Here is a 21,955-nt window from a genome sequence, read left to right as displayed (position 1 = left end):
ACACATGTACACCTTCACACACAATACCCCAAACACACTACACACGCATACAGCATGCATGCCACTACCACATTCAGGCACACACACACACACACACAGATGCACATGTACACATCATACCCCCATGTACATGCACCCACATACTACACACATATATACATACTCAAGCCACACATCACACACAGGTGCACCCACCCCCACCCCTTCCTAAGAATTCCTTTACCTGGGCAGGTGCTTTGAGGGAGCGCTGTCTGCTGGCTTGTCTGGAACTCTGGCACCTGCAGCTCATCCCGCTTTCTTCTTTCTTCTACCGGGAATGGCTGGAGACTTGGAAAGTCTTTCCAGAGAAGAAAATGAAAAATTCATTTTTCCTGCTGCTGCAGCACTACCTGGAAGAGGCATCTTAAGAGATGCCAGGCTATGATCCAAGAGCAGGCCTGGGCTCTCTCTCAGGGCAGTCACTCAGTAAATTAATGTGTGATGAGCAAATGAATCTGCAGGCAAAATGGGCCAACACCATGAACATGGGTTTTGAAGCTAGATAGCATGAACGTGGATCTGGGTTCTGACCCATCCACTTGACTGTGGACAAGGAACTGCCATCCATGCTGTCATTTTCACTTTCTGGGGTGGGATTTCCAGTACTCACGCAGACACTGCATAAACACAGTCTGGACAGTCTGCTGGGGCAGAGACGGGATGGGAAACTGAGCACACCAGAGGCCCTGGCTGCTTGCTCCAGGTGGGGGTGGCGAGTGCAATCTGCTCTGTGCCAGCTCAAAGTCCCAAGAGAAAGGAGGCCTGGGGGTACTGTGGCACGGTACAAAGCTTTTCCCCTGAAGAAGCAGGCATCTTAAGGCATTAAAGCACAGTGGTTACAAACACAAGCTCTGGTGACATGGAAGGCTGGGGGTGGGGGTAGGCAGGTGGGAAATGCTGCTTCTAAGCTGTGGCACGTCAACCAAACCCCAGCACCTCCCCAAGCCTCAGTTTCCTTATACTTCCTGCAGTATGGGCTGGAAGACAGGTGAGGCATCCAGAGGCACTGTGCCCAGTGCCCAGCCAAGAGGTGGCATGCCCTTCTCTTCTCCTACCTGACTTTTGGAGAGTATCTGACCTCACTTATAAAGGGGTCATTGCGTTGTTACCACAAGCCAGGTGTTACAGTGGAGGAGAAAGATATTCCTATTATAGCCTAGTTCCTGGTTGAAAAAAGGCAATCCCCACACCTGGGAAAATTGAAATACCACATTCTTTCCGTAAGGAATGAGGGATGAGGCAGGACTCATTCTACCAAGACATGGTCCAGGGGTGACAGAGGGCTCAGAGAGTGGCAGAAGGAACAGGCCTGCCTCTGGCCAGCAGCAGCCTTCCATTCCACTGAGTTCTGGTATCATTCCTCACCCAAGTAGGAGACCTGGGACATGTCCTTCCCCTGGAAGTCCTGCAACTCTGGAACACGTGGCTCATTCTCTTCTCCCTGGGAGAGATCCAGCTGGGCAGCTGCATCATCTATTCACAGAAAAGGGAAGGATATGCATTCATCAGGCCTCTGCTCCCACAGGAAACCAGGGTGGGAGGACAGTGGTGACTCTGAGACAGGTAGAGGAGAGAGAAGTTGGAGGGACACACAACACACCAAGAACACCAAAAGGGGCCAGGCAGGGGAAGTGGAAGGACCAGGGCAAGCAGGGAAAGGGCAGGGGAGGGGACACTAAAGGGGAAGTTGTGGGCTTGGGAAAACTCTTTCAGGCCTATCAGAAAACCAGCAATGAAAAGAGTCAGAATAAGAACGATAGAAGAAGAGTAAATGCAAGGGATACAAGTTTTATTTGGTTGTGTATGTAAAACAGTCAGGTAACAAGCCTAACTTTCATGTGATAGCACCAAGCAATGGTTAATCTGCAGAGTGGCCCTGGCACCACTGTGCACAGGTGCCTCCCATTAGGGTATGGGGGTGGACAGTGAGGTGAGATGTGGACCCCCAGGTCCCAGGTCTCAGGAGAGAGCTGAGTGAAGTCTTACTTGGAGGCAGTGAGACCCCACAGTCTTCTCCAATGATGAACTCTCCGTAGAAGCCAGTCTGGGCAGGGTCTAGAAGGGACCAGTCCTCTTCTGAGAAGCAGAAGATCATATCCTTGAAAGGAGAAACCCGGTTCTGAAACCACAGAACAAGTACACCTCAATCCAGGCACAAGCTAGGGGAGGGATGTGGGAAGGATGATGAGTGTGAGGCAGAGCCCCTAGCAACATATACAGCTTGGATAAAGACAAAGCAGAGAGGCTGCTCCAGAGCTCACAGTCCCCCCAATTCTAGCCTGATATCCACCCTCAGATGTATATGGTTTGGCAGAATCCAAACAGTGGATACCTCACAGGGTGGCCAAGGATGTGTAGGACAGGTCTTCCTACACAGTGCTGGAGAGGCTGCATATCTACAACCCCAAGCAGGCAAATGCAGAATGTCCCCAGATGATCAATGTAATGCAGAGATCCCAGTTCTAGAGTTTATTCTGCACATGTGCAGCATGAGGTCTATATGAGCTCCTCTGCTGCAGCACTGGTGATGATAGTTAAATTTACTCTCAACAGAAGACTGTTTATGTATGCTGCAGAATATCCTATAAGGCATAGTCACCAGTATTAGAAAAAAATAAGAGCTTATTTGTCCTGAGTAGGAAGTCCTCCAAGGTGTATTGTTACATGAAAAAAGCATCGTGCAAAGATGGTCTAGGTCCCACCTAGAAGTCTTGACCATTGGCTGCTTCTGCAGAGTGAGCTAGGACTTTCCATATAAGTGTAATATTGAGACTTTTCTTATACTTTGTGTCATGAACCATGAGAATGTATCAAAAATTAACTTTGATTTGTGACATGATGGCACATCCACATAATATCAAGAGACCATAAAAATAAAGAAGTCTTTTATAATTCTTTGCCAGTTAGAGCATGATGCTAGGTTCTCAAATTTCCTGTATATACTGATATAACAATAGATTAATGGCAAATATAAACGTCACTGAAAAATTACTCATTTTGTTTGTAGTAATCTGGAACTTTGATCATTTGACAGAATAGTTGGGAAATGTAAAATATGAAAGATGGACAATTACTGGTCTAGCTGACATTTCTGTTTGCACCTTCTAATTCCAGAACAGAAATACATAAATACATTTCTACTAAGCATGTCACTATACATTGGCTTAACGTGCACACATTTTCTGCAGAGGGTTTTAATCCACAAAGCATTTAAAATAAAATTCTATTTGGGGTTTTTAAAAAAAGCCCTTTATACATTTAATTGGAAAAGACTTCAAAAAATTACCAGTTATTGCCATATGGTTGCCCTGGGGCCAGGTGCCAGGAGGAAGGGGCATGGGGAAGGCTGGGTAAGGAGAATTTTTGTTAGTTTTCTGTTTCTGACCATGCGGCATGTGGGATTTTAATTGCCTGAACAGGGATTGAAACCATGTATCCTGCATTAGAAGCATGGAGTCTTAAAAACTGGCCCACCAGGGGAGTCCCAGGAGACTTTTCAGTGAATCTCCTCCAGTATCTTAGGACCCTTCCTCCCAGCCACATACACACTTTTTAATTTTTTAAAATTAAGCATAGAGAAAACAGAATAATACAATAAACATGAAGGATATACAACTCTGCAGCTAGAGTCAATAAATTAACATTTTGTCCACAGTACGGTTACCCCAACATGCATCAGTGTGAATCTCCTACTACTAAAAAATTATTCTCCTACATTAGTACAATTTTTTTTTTTAGCACAGTGGTTCTCAACCAAGGGGGTCTGATTCTGTGCTCAGAGGATATTTGGCAATGTCTGGAGACATTTTTATCACCACTGAGGGGTGGGCGCTACTGGCATCGAGGGGGTGGAGGCCAAGGATGCTGTCTAACACATCCCTGGGCGGTGGTGCCCAAGACAGCCCAATGCGACAAAGAATTATCTAGCCAAAATGTCAACAGAGCCATGGTCAAGATACTGTTCTACAACACCCAAGAAACAACATTGGTTCAATAAGCATATTCTGAATTACGAAATAGCATTATCCTTTCAAGGAAAAAAATCATGAAGAGTTACACAGCTAACTGTGACAAGAAGTCAAGACAGGAATTTGCTGGGTTAAAGCTTTCTAATAGGCCCCTAGAAGTCTTTCTAAACATGCATTGCCTTAAAATGTCAATCATCCAAATATAAATAAAATTCAACAGTCTTATGCTCATATAACCATAAGTGTATGCTTACAATTACTTATTTATAATTTTGGTGTTTTTTTTTTTTGCCAAAATCCATTGATTAGAAAAAATTAAAAGTGTGATTCTCCCCCAGGTACTTCAGGATATAGAAAAGTAGGCCTTTATACACAATTGGGAAAAATGAACACTTGAACAACATTTGAGAGAATGTAGCAGAAGGATACCGTGATCTAGTAATTCTATTTCTAGCAAATCATTAGAGATGTAAGTATAAATGAAGGTCCCACCACTAAACCTTCCCAGAAGGAGGCTTCGCTATGGAATTGGTGTTTAATATTCTGTGCATGTCTTTCGAACTCCCACTACATACGAATACAGCATGAAACGACAGCATTGCTCTGTAAGTTCTCATCTGTCATTTCGTCCATCTGTAAGAGTGTCTCCAGAGTGTATGTGTAGAGGGAGCAATGGGAACACACATTTTGATTGATATTAAGTATTTCCACATTGGTTTTCATGTACAGTACCTAAAGGACATTCCCACTGGCAACCCAGTGGCATGCCTGTTTCCATACACCTTTGCCAATACACTGGGTATTGTGAAAAATCTAAGGTTCTAGCAACATTGTGGGTATGAGGCAGTCATGGCAGTGTAACTCCCCTTACCTCAATGAACATCTCGTTGTGGATTTACTGGTCAATTGGGTTTTGTCTTAAGAGGCTCATTTATTTATTTATGCTAGTTTTCACTGAAGTATAGTTGATTTACAATGTTGTGCCAGTTCCTGCTGTATGGATTCAGTTATACCCAAATATGCATTCCTTTTTTTCACATACTTTTCCATAAAGGTTTATTACAGGATACTGAATATAGTTCCCAGTGTTATACAGTGGGACCTTGTTTATCCATCCTAAATTTAAGAGTTTGAATCTACCAATCCCAAAATCTCAGTTCAACCCTCTCCCTCCATCCTTCCCCAAACACAAGTCTGTTCTCTATGTCTGTGAGTCTATATTTTGTAGATAGGTTCATTTGTGCCATTTTTTTAGATTCTACATATAATATCATACGGTATTTGTCTTTCTCTTTCTGACTCACTTAGTATGGTAATCTCTAGTTGCATCTATGTTGCTGCAAATGGCAATATTCCATTATTTTTTATGGCTGAGTAGTATTTCATTGTATATATGCACCACATCTTCTTTATCCATTTATCTGTCCAAGGAGATTTAGGCTGCTTCCATGTTTTGGCTATTGTGAATAGTCCTGCTATGAACACCGGGGTGCATATATCTTTTTGAACTATAGTTTTATATGGGTTTATTTCCAGGAGTGGAATTGCTGAGCCATATGGCCGTTCTATTTTTAGTTTTCTGAGGACCCTCAATATGTTTCCATACATTTTTTTCCACTTATTTTTTTACAGTGGCTGCACAAGCTTGCATTCCCACTAACAGGATAGGAGGGTTCCATTTTCTCCACATGCTCTCCAGCATGTATTATTTGTAGATTTTTAATGATGACCATTCTGACCAGTGTGAGGTGGTAACCTCACTGCAGTTTTGATTTGCATTTCCCTAATAATTAGCTTAGGGTTTCCCTGGTGGCTCAGTGGTAAAGAATCCATGTGCCAATGCAGGAGACATGAGTTCGATCCCTGGGTTGAGAATGCCTAGAGAAGGAAATTGGAGAAGGCACTGGCACCCCACTCCAGTACTCTTGCCTAAAAAATCCCATGGACAGAGGAGTCTGGTGGGCTGTAGTCCATGGGGTCGCTAAGAGTCAGACACGACTGAGCGACATCACTTTTACTTTCACTCTCATGCATTGGAGAAGGAAATAGCAACCCACTCCAGTGTTCTTGCCTGGAGAATCCCACGAATGGGGGAGCCCGGTGGGCTGCCGTCTATGGGGTCGCACAGAGTCGGACACGACTGAAGCGACTTAGCAGAGAAGGAAATGGTAACCACTCCAGTATTCTTGCCTGGAAAATCCCTTGACAGAGGAGCCTGGTGGAATTGAGTCAGACACAACTTAGAGACTAAACCACAACAATAATAATCAGCAATGTTGAGAAGATGCTCATTTATCTAATGAGTTGCTCTTCCTTTTTTTAAGTAAAATCAGCTTGTTATTAACTGTGGCTATACTTAACTATCATAAAATAAAAAATAATAATATGATTTCAATTAGAAAAATTCTAAGTCTGCTTCAATCACTTTATGGTGGTATGAGTAATCAGTAATATTAGTGACACAGAAAGAATTGCAAGAAAATGTTTAACAAGTTAGTAGGGTGATAATTTTAGAAAAGAGCTTCAATATCAGAAATGTGGCTTTGGAACACAGAGGAGAAGAAAAAGTTCAGAAACAAAATTTGGTAATATGTAAAAATTTAATTAATAAATTTTACTTATGGAAAAAATCTATAAGTAAAAACAGGACCCTAATCAGTGAGGGGAAAAATATGATTTTCATCTGATGTGCCTGATACAGTTGCTAACTACTTAGAAATAAAATTAGATTCTGATCTTTTATCATAATTACTACAAAAAAAAAAAAAGGCAAAAAAAAAAAAAGGCTTGAGGCCCATCCCCCAACTAAAAAGCTTTCAAGCACTAAAAATAGAGAGGCCATATGAAAAATTAATTGGCAAAAAAAAAAAAAAGAAAAAAAAAAGAAAAATTAATTGGCAGATACTCCACATGAATTATAAATATTCATAGTAATGAAACAGCATGAATGAAATTAAAAGACAAATGACAGACTGGGAACAAAGATACACCATTAACAAAAGGCAATGAGTACTTGCTTTCTAATATAGTAAAAAAAGTAAATATTTTAAAACATAAAAAAAATTCACCTTTACTAGTACATGAAAAAAATGTATATAAAATACCAGTACCAATGTTCTCTTTGATGAAGTTTCAAAAAAAAAGGTGATAAATTTCATCTGAGCCCAGAGGTCAAAAGTCCTACAATCCAATCACAGAAATCCCTTGGAATCTTCACAGAGCTTCTATACCAATAAGTAAAATTAACAAGGTTGCTGGATAGAGAGTCAATATTCAAAAATCAATTTTATTTCTATATATAAACAAGTAGAAGAAGAAATATTAAAAAACCATAACACTTACAATAGCATCAAAAATCATGAAATTCTTAAGGAAAATGTTTACTAAATATGTACCCTACCCAAACACTGAAGAACTAAGTAAATGGAAGGATTTAAATGTTTCTAGATGGGAAGACTTCCAACTATTAAGATGTCAATTGCCCCACAATGATCTATAAATTCAGTGAAATTTCATATAAAAATTCCAGGAGGCTTTATTTATTTAAGTTGATGTGTTGATTCAAAAATTTATGACATACTAAGAACTTAAGAGTAGCCAAAGGAACTCTGTAAAACAAAAGTCGACCTGGAGGACTCACTACCAACTGCACGGACAAAGTATAATGTTACAGTGTTCTTGACATAAAGGATCAAAACATAAATCAGTGCACTGTTAGAGCCCAGATGTCCAGACATTATGTGGACAATCAATTTTTCACAACGGTACCAAGGTAATTCAGTGGAAGAAAGGGAAATCTTTCAGTAAGTCGTGATAACTAAATATAAAAAACCAAACCAAACCAAAACAAAAAACAAACCCTATGCCTCACACCATACACAAAATATTTTAAAAGGAACCAAAGGGGCTTCCCTTGCTGTCTAGTGGTTAAAACTCCATGCTTCCATGGCAGGGGACTCAATCCACAGTCAGGGAGCTAAGATTCCCACATGCTGCTCATTGCAGCTGGAGGGGAAAAAAGAGAAAAAAAAAAAGGAGGCAAAGACCTAAATGTAAAACCCAGAACTATAAAACACAGTAGGAAAATATTTGTGGCCGTAGGCTAGACAAAGATTTGTTAGATAGGACACAAAAAGTATTAAATGATAAAAGAAAAAACTGATAAATTCAATCTCACTAAAATTGAAGATATATGATCTTCAAAAGTGAAAGTGAAGTTGCTCAGTCATGTCTGACTCTTTGCAGCCCCATGGACTGCAGCCTACCAGGCTCCTCTGTCCATGGAATTTTCTAGGCAAGAGTATTGGAGTGGGTTGCCATTTCCTTCTCCAGGGGATCTTCCTGACCTAGGGATCAAACCCAGGTCTCCCGCACTGCAGGCAGACACTTTACTATCTGAGCCACCAGGGAAGCTACGATCTTCAAGACATCATTAAAACAATGTAAAGGCAAACTGAAGACTGGTAAAACATACTTTCAATACATGTATCTGACAAAGGACTTAATCTAGAACATGTACGCTTTAAAAAGTTCCTAAAACACAGAAAGACAAGCAACCTGAAGAGCAGGGAAAACATTTGGACACTTCACAAAATATGCAGAAATGATGCACAAGTACATGAAAAGATACCCAACATCATTAGTCAACAGAGAAAGTGAAAGAAAGTGAAGTCGTTCAGTCGTGTTGGACTCTTTGCGACCTCATGGACACCAGGCTTCTCCGTCCATGGGTTTTCTAGGCAAGAGTACTGGAGTGGGTTGCCATTTCCTTCTCCAAGTCAACTGCTAAGTCACTTCAGTTGTGTCCGACTCGGTGCAACCCCATAGACGGCAGCCCACCAGGCTCCCCTGTCCCTGGGATTCTCCAGGCAAGAACACTGGAGTGGGTTGCCATTTCCAAGTCAACAGAGAAGTGCAAACCAAAACCACATTAAGATATCCATTTCAATAACCAAAATACATGTTTTTAAAAATGACAGTGCCAGGTTATGGTGAAGATATGTAAAAACTGGAACTCATATTCATTGCAGGTAGGAGTATAAGTGGTTAGATCACTATAGAAAACAGCCAGTTCTCCTATAATTCATTATATACACTTCCCCTATGGCAAGTGTATATACCATATTAATTCCTAGATAATTGCTCAAGAGAAAGGAAAACATACATTCACAAAAAGACTTGCATATGAATATTCATAAAAGCTTCATTCATAACATTCAAAAGCTGAAGTGACCCAAATATTCACCAACAGGTCAGTGGATAAAGCAACTATGTGTGTTTGTTTTTGGCCACACTATGTGCCTTGTGGGATTTTAGTTACCCGACCAGTGTGGGCTCTCCACAGTGAGAGAGGGGAGTTTTAACCACTAATTACCCTGGATAAACTAACTGTGACACAGTTATACAACGGAATACTACTTGGCAGTAAGAAGGGACAAACTACTAACACGCACAAGATGAATGATGCTTAAATCACTGGGCTGAGAAAGAGAAGCCTGACTCCAAAGATACATACTGTATGATTCCATTTATATAGAATTTTAAAACAACAAACCTTATTGTGACAAAAAGGAAATCAATGCTGGTCTGGGAAAAAGAGCACGCAAAAGGACACAGGGACCTCCTAGGATGATGGAGATATTTTATATCTTGATTGGTTAATGGTTACATGTGTAGACAGTTGTCAAAAACTCTCTACCCTTTACATTTAAAACAGGTGTTGTTGTTGTTCAGTTGCTAAGTCATGTCTTGACTCTGCAACCTCATGGACTGTAGCATGCCAGGCTCCTCTCCTCCACTATCTCCCAAAGTTTACTCAGATTCATGTCCAAAAATAGGTGTGTTGTATGCAAATTATAGCACAAAAACTAGATTAAAAAAAGTGAAAATACAGAGACCATCTTTAGCCATCATTTCAGCAAAGATTTAAAAAACAATATTAATATTAAAAAATAATCTATGTAACAATTATACATAAATTCTATATATGTAGGTCACATTAAAAATCACCCGAGATCCTTACCCCTGAGGTCAGAGCTGGCATCACCCATATGGGGAAAACCACCTATATGTGGCCAAATCATGCCACATGGGGAAAGATACAACCCAGCTTGGCACTTTCACCAAAACATGTAACCTGAATCTCAATGTGAGTTAAAACCTATCTGAGCAGAGTCTGCATTACAACTAGCCTTCACTCTTCAGAACTATCGACACTGTGACAAAGACTGAAATTCCAAGGAGAAAATGTTGGACACAGGACAACTAATTCGGAAGCATGATGCTCTAAGATTACTATTTCAATGCTGAATTTCCAGAATGTAGTAACTGCATTATGGTTATGGAAGGAACTGCCCCGGCTTTTAGGAAATATGCCCCCTCGGCATGAACAAAGAGATAAAAGGGGTAGAATGTCTGCATATAACTCCCTAAAAATTCTGAAAAAAAAAAAAAAAAAAAAAACAAAACTGGGGGGGCGGGTGAGTAGAGGTGAGGCAGAGACAGAAAGACAGTGGGAGAGAGGGAGGGACAAGCAAGAGAAAGTGACAGAGGAAGGGAGAATTAAAGCAAAGACCAGGGCTGCCCTGGTGGCTCAGTGGTAGAGAGTCTGCCTGCCTATGCAGGAGACATGGGCCCCATCCCTGATCCGCAGAGCAACTGAGTCAGTGTGTCACAACTATTGAACCTGTGCTCTAGAGCCCAGGAGCTGCAACTACTGAGCCCACATGAAGCCTGTGTGCCCAAGAGCCCATGCTCTGCAACAAGAGAAGCCACTGCAATGGGAAGCCTGTGCACCACCACTAGAGCCCCTGCTCACCACAACTAGATGAAAATGAAGGCTCAGCACAGCCAAAAATAAAAATATAATAAAATTACAAATAAATAAAGTAAGGCTATTTGCAAGTCTACTATTCCAGCAATCTTCCCAAATTTGATATCAATGCCAAAGAAAAAGTTAAAAATAAAAATAAAACAAATATTTCAGGGACTTCCCTGCCAGTCCAGTGGTTAAGGCTCCCTGATTTCATGGCAGGGGGAATGGGTTCAATCCCTGGTCAGGGAACTGAGATCCTGCATGTTGTGTAGTGCAGCAAAAAAAAATCAAAACTTTCTAAGGCTGAATCAGTTTGGAACTGGACTTCTCAAACTTGGATACATATCACTCAAGCATCTTGGTAAAAATGCACATTCTGCCTCTGCAGGTCTAGGGTGGAACCTGAGAGCTCACATTTCTCAAGTGGCTTTACTGCTGGCCAGAGGCCAGTGTGGGGGAAATCTGTCCTCCAAGGTAAGTTCCACAGAATGGAAGACAAGGCTCAGGAAGTCACAGGCTCTCTTCTCAAGGGCCTGGAGGAGAGAAATTGATAGTGGTCTTAGAGGGGGTAAGAAATATGCCACCCTGAAATACACCACTTTGGCCCAAAAATCTTTTTGAGTTGTAGGGAATGGATAAACAGAAAGACTGCAAAAAAAAAAGTACCCTCCCCCCATTTGCCTAAAGGCAGGTTGTAAATGTTCCTCTGTGAAAGTATGCCTCCCCTCCTACCAGGGAGGTAAGGTGACTTAATCAACAGACAGAACTCTAGACTCTTATCAGCCCAGAGAGAGCATAGCAAAGTTAACTAAATCATCTTTATCTTGTATTAATTTACGTATCTACCTTCCCACAATTTATTAGCCCTTGAAGCTCAAAATCCTCTTGTCATTTCTCCATAAATGAACTGCCTGTGGTTAAAATGGTTTTCCCAGGTGGTGCAGTGGTAAAGAATTTGCCTGCTGGTGGAGAAGGCAATCGCACCCCACTCCAGTGCTCTTGCCTGGAAAATCTCATGGATGGAGGAGCCTGGTAGTCTGAAGTCCATGGGGTTGCTAAGAGTTGGACATGACTGAGTGACTTCCTTTTCACTTTTCACCCCAGTGTTCTTGCCTGGAGAATCCCAGGGACGGGGGAGCCTACTGGGCTGCCATCTACGGGGTCGCACAGAGTCAGACATGACTGAAGTGACTTAGCAGCAGCAGCAGCAGCAGTAGATACAAGAGACTCCAGTTTAATCCCTGCGACAGGAAGATGCCCTGGAAGAGGAAATGGCCACCCACTCCCAGTATTCTCGCCTGAAAATTCCATGGACAGAGGAGCCTAGTGGGTTACAGTCCTTGGGATCGCAGAGTCTAACATGACTGAGCACACACGCACATGGTTAAAATGGTATATAAATCTCTGGATCTGACTGCTTTCTAGTTTTCATTCCTGTAAGGCATCCCATAGGCATACAAAATAAAAAATTTTCACCTGTTAACCTATCTTCTATCAGTTCAATTTGCAGTTTCCAGGCCACTAAACCTTAGAAAGTAGAGGAAAAAGTTTTATTTTCTCCCTCCTTGGGAAGTCTCTCAATGTGAGAAATTGATAAGGAAAAGATAGTAATTGACACTATTGATGAAATATGAAAGAAATCAGAAAACAGAAAAAAGAGAAAAGAAAGAAATTCATGAAAATACTCAGAAATCTCAGAAAACTGGAAACATGCAATATTCTTTTACTTTTCTAAAATCGTGCCAATTTTTATAACAAGAATGAGTGGGGGAAATATATAGGTCCATTTAAAATCAGATTTGCAGAGGAGACCCGTTTCCTTCTTTAAGATGGAGGAGACATATCTTTCCTTAAGTACTCCCACTAAGTAAAACTAAAATCCTAGGAAATGATATATTAAAAACAAACACAGCAGACTATGAGAAGTGGAGAAAGGGAGGCACACCAGCTAGAAACCTTAGATCAGGAGGAACAACAGTGGTGAGTACCCTCATTTTTCTCTCTGCCTCATATATCAAATCAAAACTTGAAGCTGAAGGAGCCAGTGACTCCAAAACCCTAATAGACACAGATAAAAATAAAACCCTAACAAAAGCCTGTTCTCTCAGGCACAGGACTGAGAAAGTAGCTAGACAGACAATACCTGCTCTACTCCAGCCAAGCACCACAGAAAAAAACCCTCCAACCTTGCTCATGATAGGAGTGAGAGAGTGACAGTCTAAACTTCCACCCTCATTAGGCTGCAATCAAGTGTCCAAACACTCCCGCTGGGGTGGTCTCAGAGAATGCCAAGCAGGGATCTGGAACTTCCATCCCTGCTGCTGATAACAGTCCTCCTCACTACCAACACTGTATCAGTGGAGACCTTATCAGGAACTACCAACCAGTATCAGGAACTACCAACGCCCTCAGGAGCCCTCTGACTTTGGAGCCAATGGAGCCAAGTTAAGGGGTAAGCTTGATTTGTTCCCTCACCTGTCAGTATTATGGTAGCCTACCTGCTCGTTTTCCTCTCTCCACCTTTAAGATTTTGCTGTGTTTTTAAAAAATGTATAATTTCCTGGGATTTTAGTTGTACTTAATGAGCACAATTAAAGAGATGAGAATACCACACCACCTGTATGGAGGTCAAGAAGCAATAGTTAGAACTGGACATGGAACAAGAGACTGGTTCAAAATTGGGAAAGGAGTATGTTTTACATGCAGAGTATGCAGGTCAAGAAGCAATAGTTACAACTGGACATGGAACAAGAGACTGGTTCAAAATTGGGAAAGGAGTATGTTTTACATGCAGAGTACATCAGACTAAATGCTGGGCTGGATGAATCACAAGCTGTAATCAAGATTGCCAGGAGAAATATCAATAAGCTCAGATATGCAGATGATACCACTCTGAAGGCAGAAGGCAAAGAACTAATGAGCCTCTTGATGAGGATGAAAGAGGAGAGTGAAAAATCTGGCTTAAAACTCAACATTCAAAAAAGTAAGATCCTGGCATTCAGGCCCATAACTTCATGGCAAATAGATTGGTAAAAAGTAGAAACAGTGGCAGACTTTATTTTCTTGGGCTCCAAAATCACTGCAGACAGTGACTGTAGCCATGAAATTAAAAGACGCTTGTTCCTTGGAAGAAAAGCTATTAACAAACCTTGACAGCATATTAAAAAGTACAGACATCATTTTGCTGACAAAGGTCCATAATCAAAGTTATGGTTTTTCCAGTAGTCATGTGGGGATGTGAGAGTGGGACCAATAAAGAAAGCTGAGAGCCAAAGAATTGATGCTTTTGAACTATGGTGTTAAGAGAAGACTCTTGAGAGTCCCTCGGACTGCAAGATCCAACCAGTAAATCTTAGAGGATATCAGTCCTGAATATTGATTGGAAGGACTGATGTTGAAGCTGAAACTCCAATACTTTGGCCACCTGATGTGAGGAGCTAACTCACTGGAAAAGACCCTGATGCTGGGAAAAATTGAAGGCAAAAGAAAGAGGGCAGCAGAGGATAAGATGGTTAGATAGCATCACCAACTCAACGGACATGAATTTGAGCAAACTCCAGGAGATAGTGAAGGACCGGAAAGATACATCATAAGAAACTTCTGAAACCTAAAGACAAAATTTAAAAAAATGCGATGTTTTCCATAGCAAGAAAGGAAATTCATGTGATAGCAGATTTCTGGTCAGAAACTGTGTACGAACTGTACTTTTCAAGTGCTGAAAGAGAACTGTCAACTGTAGATTTTAGATCTGATGAAAATATACTTCAGGAGTGAAGGGAAAATCTAGACAGTCCCAGAGGAATCAAAAATAGTTACACTTGCCACCAGCAGATTTATCTTAAAAGAATGGCTAAAGAAAATTTCCTAAACAGAAAGGAAACAAGGAAACAATAAAAGGAATTGTAGAACATAAGAAAGGAAGAAAATGTTAAGCCAAAATATGAGCAAAGACAATAGGCTTTCCCTCTTTTTAAGTTTACTAAATAATGTGACAGTTGAAGCAAAGGTTGTAACACTGTCTAACATAATTCTAAATATCAGACATGGTTCTTAATGTATGCAGAAAAAAATTTAAATCTATGGTATTATAAAATGGGAAGGGTGAAGGGATGTAAAGCCTTGGGATAAGTTATGTATAATACCTAGAGAAAGTGAGACAGGAAGGAAGAGGGCAGGGCACAACCATTAAAAGAATGACACAACCATTAACAACAGAATAGGATATAAACTGGTTAGAACCAACTAGGCCCAAGAGGGTGGAAGATTTCCCTTCTAGTGGACTTGAGCCTCATTATACACTCTTGAAACAAATTAGTATCTAAATGACACATCCACAGAGGCCACAGCAGTTCAGAGGACAACCATAAAAGGCCAAAAACTAAGTGGTGGCCCAATTCCTGGAAATCTCTGCTCCTTCCCCAAATTAGAATAATCTTCCCACTCGTTAGCCTATGAAGTTACTCAGCTAATAAAAATCACCACCACCACACCTCAGGGCCACTCCTGCCTTCCCAGACCATACACACCGTGGAGTGTTTTCTCCCAGAGCCTCGTACTTCCCCAGAACCCGCTTTTATGCTCTGGGGCTGCTGCTCCCAACTTCTGAAACGACCCACACTGTCCAGAGTGTGAAAGTGAAAGTGTTCATTGCTCAGTCCTGTCCGACTCTGTGACCCCACTGACTGTAGCCACTGTCCATGGAATTCTCGAGGCAAGAATACTGGAGTGAGTAGCCATTCCCTTCTCCAGGGGATCTTCTCAATCCAGGGATGAAACCTGGGTCTTCCACACTGCAGGTGGATTCTTTACTGCCTGGGCTACCAAGGAAGCCCATCTACAGAGTCGTATTTCTCTAAACTTGCTTCCACCTTACTATGGTCTGCTAGTGAATTCCCTCCTGCACAAAGCCAAGGATCCTCACTTGGTGGACTGTCCGAGGGAATCATTCAAGACTTAGGACATGACCATCCTCTCATGTGTGCCATACTTTTTCTGCAACACGATCACTAAAAAGTTATATGACAAAAATCCTTTGCTTGATCAAACTTTAGTCAGGCTCCTGAACCTTCCCCGATGCCCTCTGTGCACTTCCTCATAAAACCCAATTTCAGCATTAAGGCAGTTTAACCAGCAACTAAGCTTAGCACAGCATAGCAGTTTAACCAGAATCTTCTGTCTTCCACAACTGATTGGGTTCCTCATCCCTTACCACCCCCAGGTCATGTCTGATCACCCTGGTCCAGGGGTCCCCAACGCCCGGGCCATGTACTGGTACCGGTCTGTGGCTTGTTAGATAAACTGGGCCACAAAGTTGAGAGGTGAGTGGTGGACAAGTGAGCAAAGCTTCATCAGTATTTACAGATGCTCCCCATCACCTCATTACTGCCTGAGCTCTGCCTCCTATCAGATCAGTGGCAACATTAGATTCTCATAGGAGTTTGGAGCCTACACTGAACTGAGGAGACACTTCATGTCCAAGACCAGGAGAGGCGGCTGACTTCACTGGAGTGGCCGTGACCAGATACCCCACATCCAAGTTCAGAGAAACCCCAGCAAGATAGTAGGCACTGGAGCGGTGGCTACGTGGCACTCGAGCAGCTGTGAGAAGATACCCCAAACCCAAGGGCAAAGGAGATGCCCCAGCAAGAGGGTAGGAGGGGCGAATTCGCATTTAGAATCAAACCCCATTCCTGCCAGAGATGCTCAGAGGGCTCAAACAAACCTTGTGCACACCAGGACCCAGGGACCCCACAGAGACTGAGACAGAACTGTTTTGAGTGTCTCCTGGTGATTGCAGCCATGAAATTAAAAGACGCTTACTCCTTGGAAGGAAAGTTACGACCAACCTAGAGAGCATATTAAAAAGCAGAGACATTACTTTGTCAACAAAGGTCCGTCTAGTCAAGACTATGGTTTTTCCAGTGGTCATGTATGGATGTAAGAGTTGGACTATAAAGAAAGCTGAGCACAGAAAAATTGATGCTTTTGAACTGCGGTGTTGGAGAAGACTCTTGAAAGTCCCTTGGACTGGAAGGAAATCCAACCAGTCCATTCTAAAGGAGATCAGTCCTGGGTGTTCACTGGAAGGACTGATGTTGAAGCTGAAACTCCAATACTTTAGCCACCTGATGCGTAGAGCTGACTCATTAGAAAAGACCCTAATGCTGGGAAAGATTGAGGGCAGGAGGAGAAGGGGATGACAGAGGATAAGATGGTTAGATGGCATCACTGACTCGATGGACATGGGTTTGGGTAGACTCCAGGAGTTCGTGATGGACAGGGAGGCCTGGCGTGCTGCGGTTCATGGGGTTGCAGTCGGACATGACTGAACTGACTGACTGTGGAGGTATGGGTCAGCAGTGGACTACCACAGGGACAGGGGCTCTGGGTGCAGCAGACTTGGGTATGGCATAAGTCCTCTTGGAGGAGGTTGCCATTAACCCCACCATAGAGCTGCCAGAACTTACACAGGACTGGGAAATAGACTATTGGAGGGCACAAACAGAAACTTGTGTGCACCAGGAGTCTCCAGCAGAGGTGTGGGTTGGTGGTGGCCTGTTGCAGGGTTCAGGGCAGTTAGTGTAGCAGTACTTGGCATGGGATATTTTGAAGGAAGTCCTCATTACCTTCATTACCTCCACCATAGTTTGGTCCCAGGTAAACACCAGGGATGGGACACAGCTCCACCCATCAATAGAAAATTGGATTGAAGATTTACTGAGCATGGCCCTGGCCATCAAAACAAGACCCAGGTTCCCCCTCAGTCAGTCTCTCCCATCAGGAAGCTTCCATAAGCCTCTTATCCTTCACCATTGGAGAGTAGACAGAGTGAAAAGCACAATCACAGAAAATTAACCAGTCTGATCACATGGACCACAGCCTTGTCTAACTTAATGAATCTATGAGCCATGCTGTGTAGGGCCACCCAAGATGGACGGGTCATGGTGGAGAGTTCTGACAAAATGTGGTCCACTGGAGAAGGGAATGGCAAACCAATTCAGTATTTTTGCCTTGAAAACCCCATGAACAGTATGAAAAGGCAAAAAGATAGGACACTGAAAGATGAACTCCCCAGGCCGGTAGGTGCCCAATATGCTACAGGAGATCAGTAGAGAAATAACTCCATAAAGAATGAAGAGATGGAGCCAAAGCAAAAAGCACACCCAGCTGTGGATGTGACAGGTGACAGAAGCAAAATTCAATGCTGTAAAGAGCAATATTGCATAGGAACGTGGAATGTTAGGTCTGTGAATCAAGGCAAATTGGAGGTGGTCAAATAGGAGATGGCAAGAGTGAACGTAGACATTTTAGGAATCAGTGAACTAAAATGGACTGGAATGGGTGAATTTAACTCAGATGACCATTATATCTACTACTGTAGGCAAAAATCCCTTAGAAGAGATGGAGTAGCCATCATGGTCAACAAAGGAGTCTGAAATGCAGTACTTGGATGCAATCTCAAAAACAACAGAATGATCTCTGTTCATTTCCAAGGCAAGCCATTCAATATCACGGTAATCCAAGCCTATGCCCCAACCAGTAACGCTGAAAAAGCTGAAGTTGAACGGTTCTATGAAGACTTACAAGACCTTCTGAACTAACTCCAAAAAAAGATGTCCTTTTCATTATAGGGGACTGGAATACAAAAGTAGAAAGTCAAGAAACATTTGGAATAACAGGCAAATTTGGCCTTGGAGTATAAAATGAAACAGGGCAAAGGCTAATAGAGAAGACTCTACATATGGAAATCACCAGATGGTCAATACCAAAATCAGATTGATTATATTCTTTGCAGCCAAACATTGAGAAGCTCCATACAGTCAGCAAAAACAAGACTGGGAGCTCAGATCATGAACTCCTTATTGACAAATTCAGATTTGAATTGAAGAAAGTAGGGAAAACCACTAGACCATTCAGGTATGACCTAAATCAAATCTCTTACAATTATACAGTAGAAGTGAGAAATAGATTCAAGGGATTAGATCTGATAGACAGACTGCCTGATGAACTATGGACAGAGGTTTGTGACACTGTACAGAAGACAGGGATCAAGACCATCCCCAAGAAAAAGAAATGCAAAAAAGCAAAATGGCTGTCTGCAAAGGGCTTACAAACAGCTGAGAAAAAAAGGGAAGCTAAAGGCAAAGGAGAAAAGGAAAGATATATCTATCTGAATGCAGAGTTCCAAACAAGAGCAAAGAGAGGTAAGAAAGCCTTCCTCAGTGATAAATGCAAAGAAATAGGGGAAAACATAGAATGGGAAAGACTAGAGATCTCTTCAAGAAAATTAGATACCAAGGGAACACTTCATGCAAAGATGGGCTCGATAAAGGGCAGAAATGGTCTGGACCTAACAGAAGCAGAGGATATTACGAAGAAGTAGCAAGAACACACAGAACTATACAAAAAAGATCTTGATGACCCATAAACACGATGCTGTGATCACTCACCTAGACCCAGACATCCTGGAATGTAAAATCAAGCAGGCCTTCACTACAAACAAAGCTAGTGGAGGTGATGGAGTTTCAGTTGAGCTATTTCAAATCCTAAAAGATTATGCGTGAAAGTGCTGCAGTCCATACGGCAGCAAATTTGGAAAACTTGGCAGTGGCCATTGGATTGGAAAAGGCCAGTTTTCATTCCAATCCCAAAGAAAGGCAATGCTAAAGAATGTTCAAAGTACCGCAAAACTACAGTCATCTCACACACTAGCAAAGTAACGCTCAAAATTCTCCAAGCCAAGCTTCAACAATACATGAACCATGAACTTCCATATGTCCAAGCTGGATTTAGAAAAGGTAGAGGAACCAGAGACCAAATTGTCAACATTCTCTGGATCATAGAAAAAGCAAGACAGTTGCAGAAAAACATCTACTTCTGCTTTATTGACTAGGCCGAAGCCTTTGACTGTATGGATCACAAGAAACTGTGGAAAATTCTTCAGGAGGTGGAAATACCAGACCACCTTACCTGCCTCCTGAGAAATCTGTTTGCAGGTCAAGAAACAACAGTTAGAACTGGACATGGAACACCAGACTGGTTCCAAATTGAGAAAGGACTAAGTCAATGCTGAAATGCCAGGCTGGATGAAGCACAAGCTGGAATCAAGATTGCCGGGAGAAATATCAATAACCTCAGATATGCAGATGACACCACCCTTATGGCAGAAAGTGAAGAAGAACTAAAGAACCTCTAGATGAAACTGAAAGATGACAGTGAAAAAGTTGGCTTAAAACTCAACATTCAAAAGATGAAGATCATGGCATCCAGTCCCATCACTTCATGGCAAATAGATGGGGAAACAATGGAAACAGCGAGAGACTTTATTTTCTTGGGCTCCAAAATCACTGCAGATGGTGACTGTGGCCATGAAATTAAAAGACACTTGCTCCTTGGAAGAAAAACTAGACAGCATGTTAAAAAGCAGAGATATTAATTTGCTGACAAAGGTCCACCTAGTGAATGCTATGGTTTTTCCAGCAGTCATGTATGGATGTGAGAGTTGGACTGTAAAGAAAGCTGAGTGCCAAAAAATTGATGCTTTTGAACTGTGGTGTTGGAGAAGACTCTTGAGAGTTCCTCATTCTGCAAGGAGATCAAAGCAGTCAATCCTAAAGAAATTCAACGCTGAATATTCATTGGAATGACTGATGCTGAAGCTGAAGCTCCAATACTTTGGCCACCTGATGGGAAGAACTGACTTATCTGAAAAGACCCCGATGCTGGGAAAGATAGAAGGCAGGAGGAAAAGGGGATGACAGAGGATGAGATGGTTGGATGGCATCACTCACTTGATGGACCTGAGTTTGAGCAAGCTCTCAGAGTTGGTGATGGACAAGGAAGCCTGGCATGCTGCAGGCCATGGGGTTGCAAAGAGTCGGACAGAACCAAGCTACTGAATTGAACTGAGCAACAAAGATCCAGTAAAGTAAAAAAAAAGAAGACAAAAGAGCAATTTTTTTAAAAAAGAAAAGAAGCATGAATTTAGAAGAACTCAATAGCACCATCAAAAATAAGATCTAAGCAACATTTATAGACTACTTCATTCAACAACCGCAAAATTTTTTTAATTTAAATGCTCACAGAATATAAACAAGACAACCCTATGCTGGATCATCAAAATCCTGGAAGAAGAAGAGAAACTCTCAACAAATTGAAATCATACAATATGTTCTCTGAAAACAATGAAATTGAACTAGAAATCATTAATAGAAAGATAAAAGGAAAAATTTCAAATCTTTGGAAACTGCACACCACACTTCTAAAGTATGGTGAAGAATAAGGCTCAAGAGAATTTAAAAATACACTAAAGTGATTGATAATAAAACAAAAACACACTGTACTACAATTTGTGGGATGCTGTTAAAGCAGGATAGCATAAAATGCTTACATAAGAAATGCTTACATTTGGGGACTTCCCTGGTGGTTTACCAGAGAAGGCAATGGCACCCCCACTCCAGTACTCTTGCCTGGAAAATCCCATCGATGGCAGAGCCTGATAGGCTGCAGTCCATGGGGTCGCTAAGAGTCAGACACGACTAAGTGACTTCCCTTTCACTTTTCACTTTCATGTATTGGAGAAGGAAATGGCAACTCACTCCAGTGTTCTTGCCTGGAGAATCCCAGGGACAGGGCTGGGATTCCATCTATGGGGCTAGTGGGCTTCTGTCTATGGGGTTGCACAGAGTTGGAAACGACTGAAGCGACTTAGCAGCAGCAGTAGCAGCAGCTGTTGGTTTACCAGTTAAGAATATTGTCTTCCAATGAAGGAGACACAGCTTTGATCCCTGGTCAGGGAACTAAGATCTCACATGCCTTGGGGCCAACTGAGCCCACAAATACTAGAGCACGTGTGCCATAACTAAAGCTTTTGCATTGCAATGTAGATCCTGCATGCTGGAACTAAAATCTAATGCAGTCAAATAAATATAGATAAATATTTTTTTAAAAAGGAAAAGAAAAACACAGATTACCACAACTCATCCACTGTGAAATAGATAGTATGAACAGTCCTATAACCATTAAGGAAGTTGAATCTATAATTAAAATACCACACACACCCCACTCCACCCTCAAACCTCTATAGTTCATGTAGTTTCCCGAAAGAATCCTACCAAACATTCAAAGAATGAAC

The 21,955-nt window shown here is 41.8% G+C and overlaps 1 protein-coding gene across 3 annotated transcripts in view; it reads right to left on the bottom strand.

The window, feature by feature from the left end:
* Positions 1-21,955, bottom strand: part of ZNF496 (zinc finger protein 496) — a 46,234-nt gene that overhangs the window by 9,164 nt on the left and 15,115 nt on the right. For 2 of the 3 annotated variants that reach the window (XM_040240368.1, XM_040240369.1), the window contains exons 7-9: positions 2,026-2,158; positions 1,405-1,512; positions 224-337 (exon numbers count right to left, since the gene is read on the bottom strand). In XM_040240368.1, the coding sequence (XP_040096302.1) occupies positions 224-337; positions 1,405-1,512; positions 2,026-2,158 (355 nt within the window). The remainder of the gene's footprint in view (positions 1-223; positions 338-1,404; positions 1,513-2,025; positions 2,159-21,955) is intronic. The other variant, XM_040240370.1, reaches the window with a different exon arrangement.

The sequence above is a fragment of the Oryx dammah genome, unplaced genomic scaffold (assembly GCF_014754425.2).
Source record: "Oryx dammah isolate SB20612 unplaced genomic scaffold, SCBI_Odam_1.1 HiC_scaffold_5, whole genome shotgun sequence".
Taxonomy (NCBI): Eukaryota; Metazoa; Chordata; class Mammalia; order Artiodactyla; family Bovidae; genus Oryx; species Oryx dammah.
The sequence above is the reverse complement of the archived record's forward strand: the minus strand, read 5'-3'. Positions and strand labels throughout refer to the sequence as shown.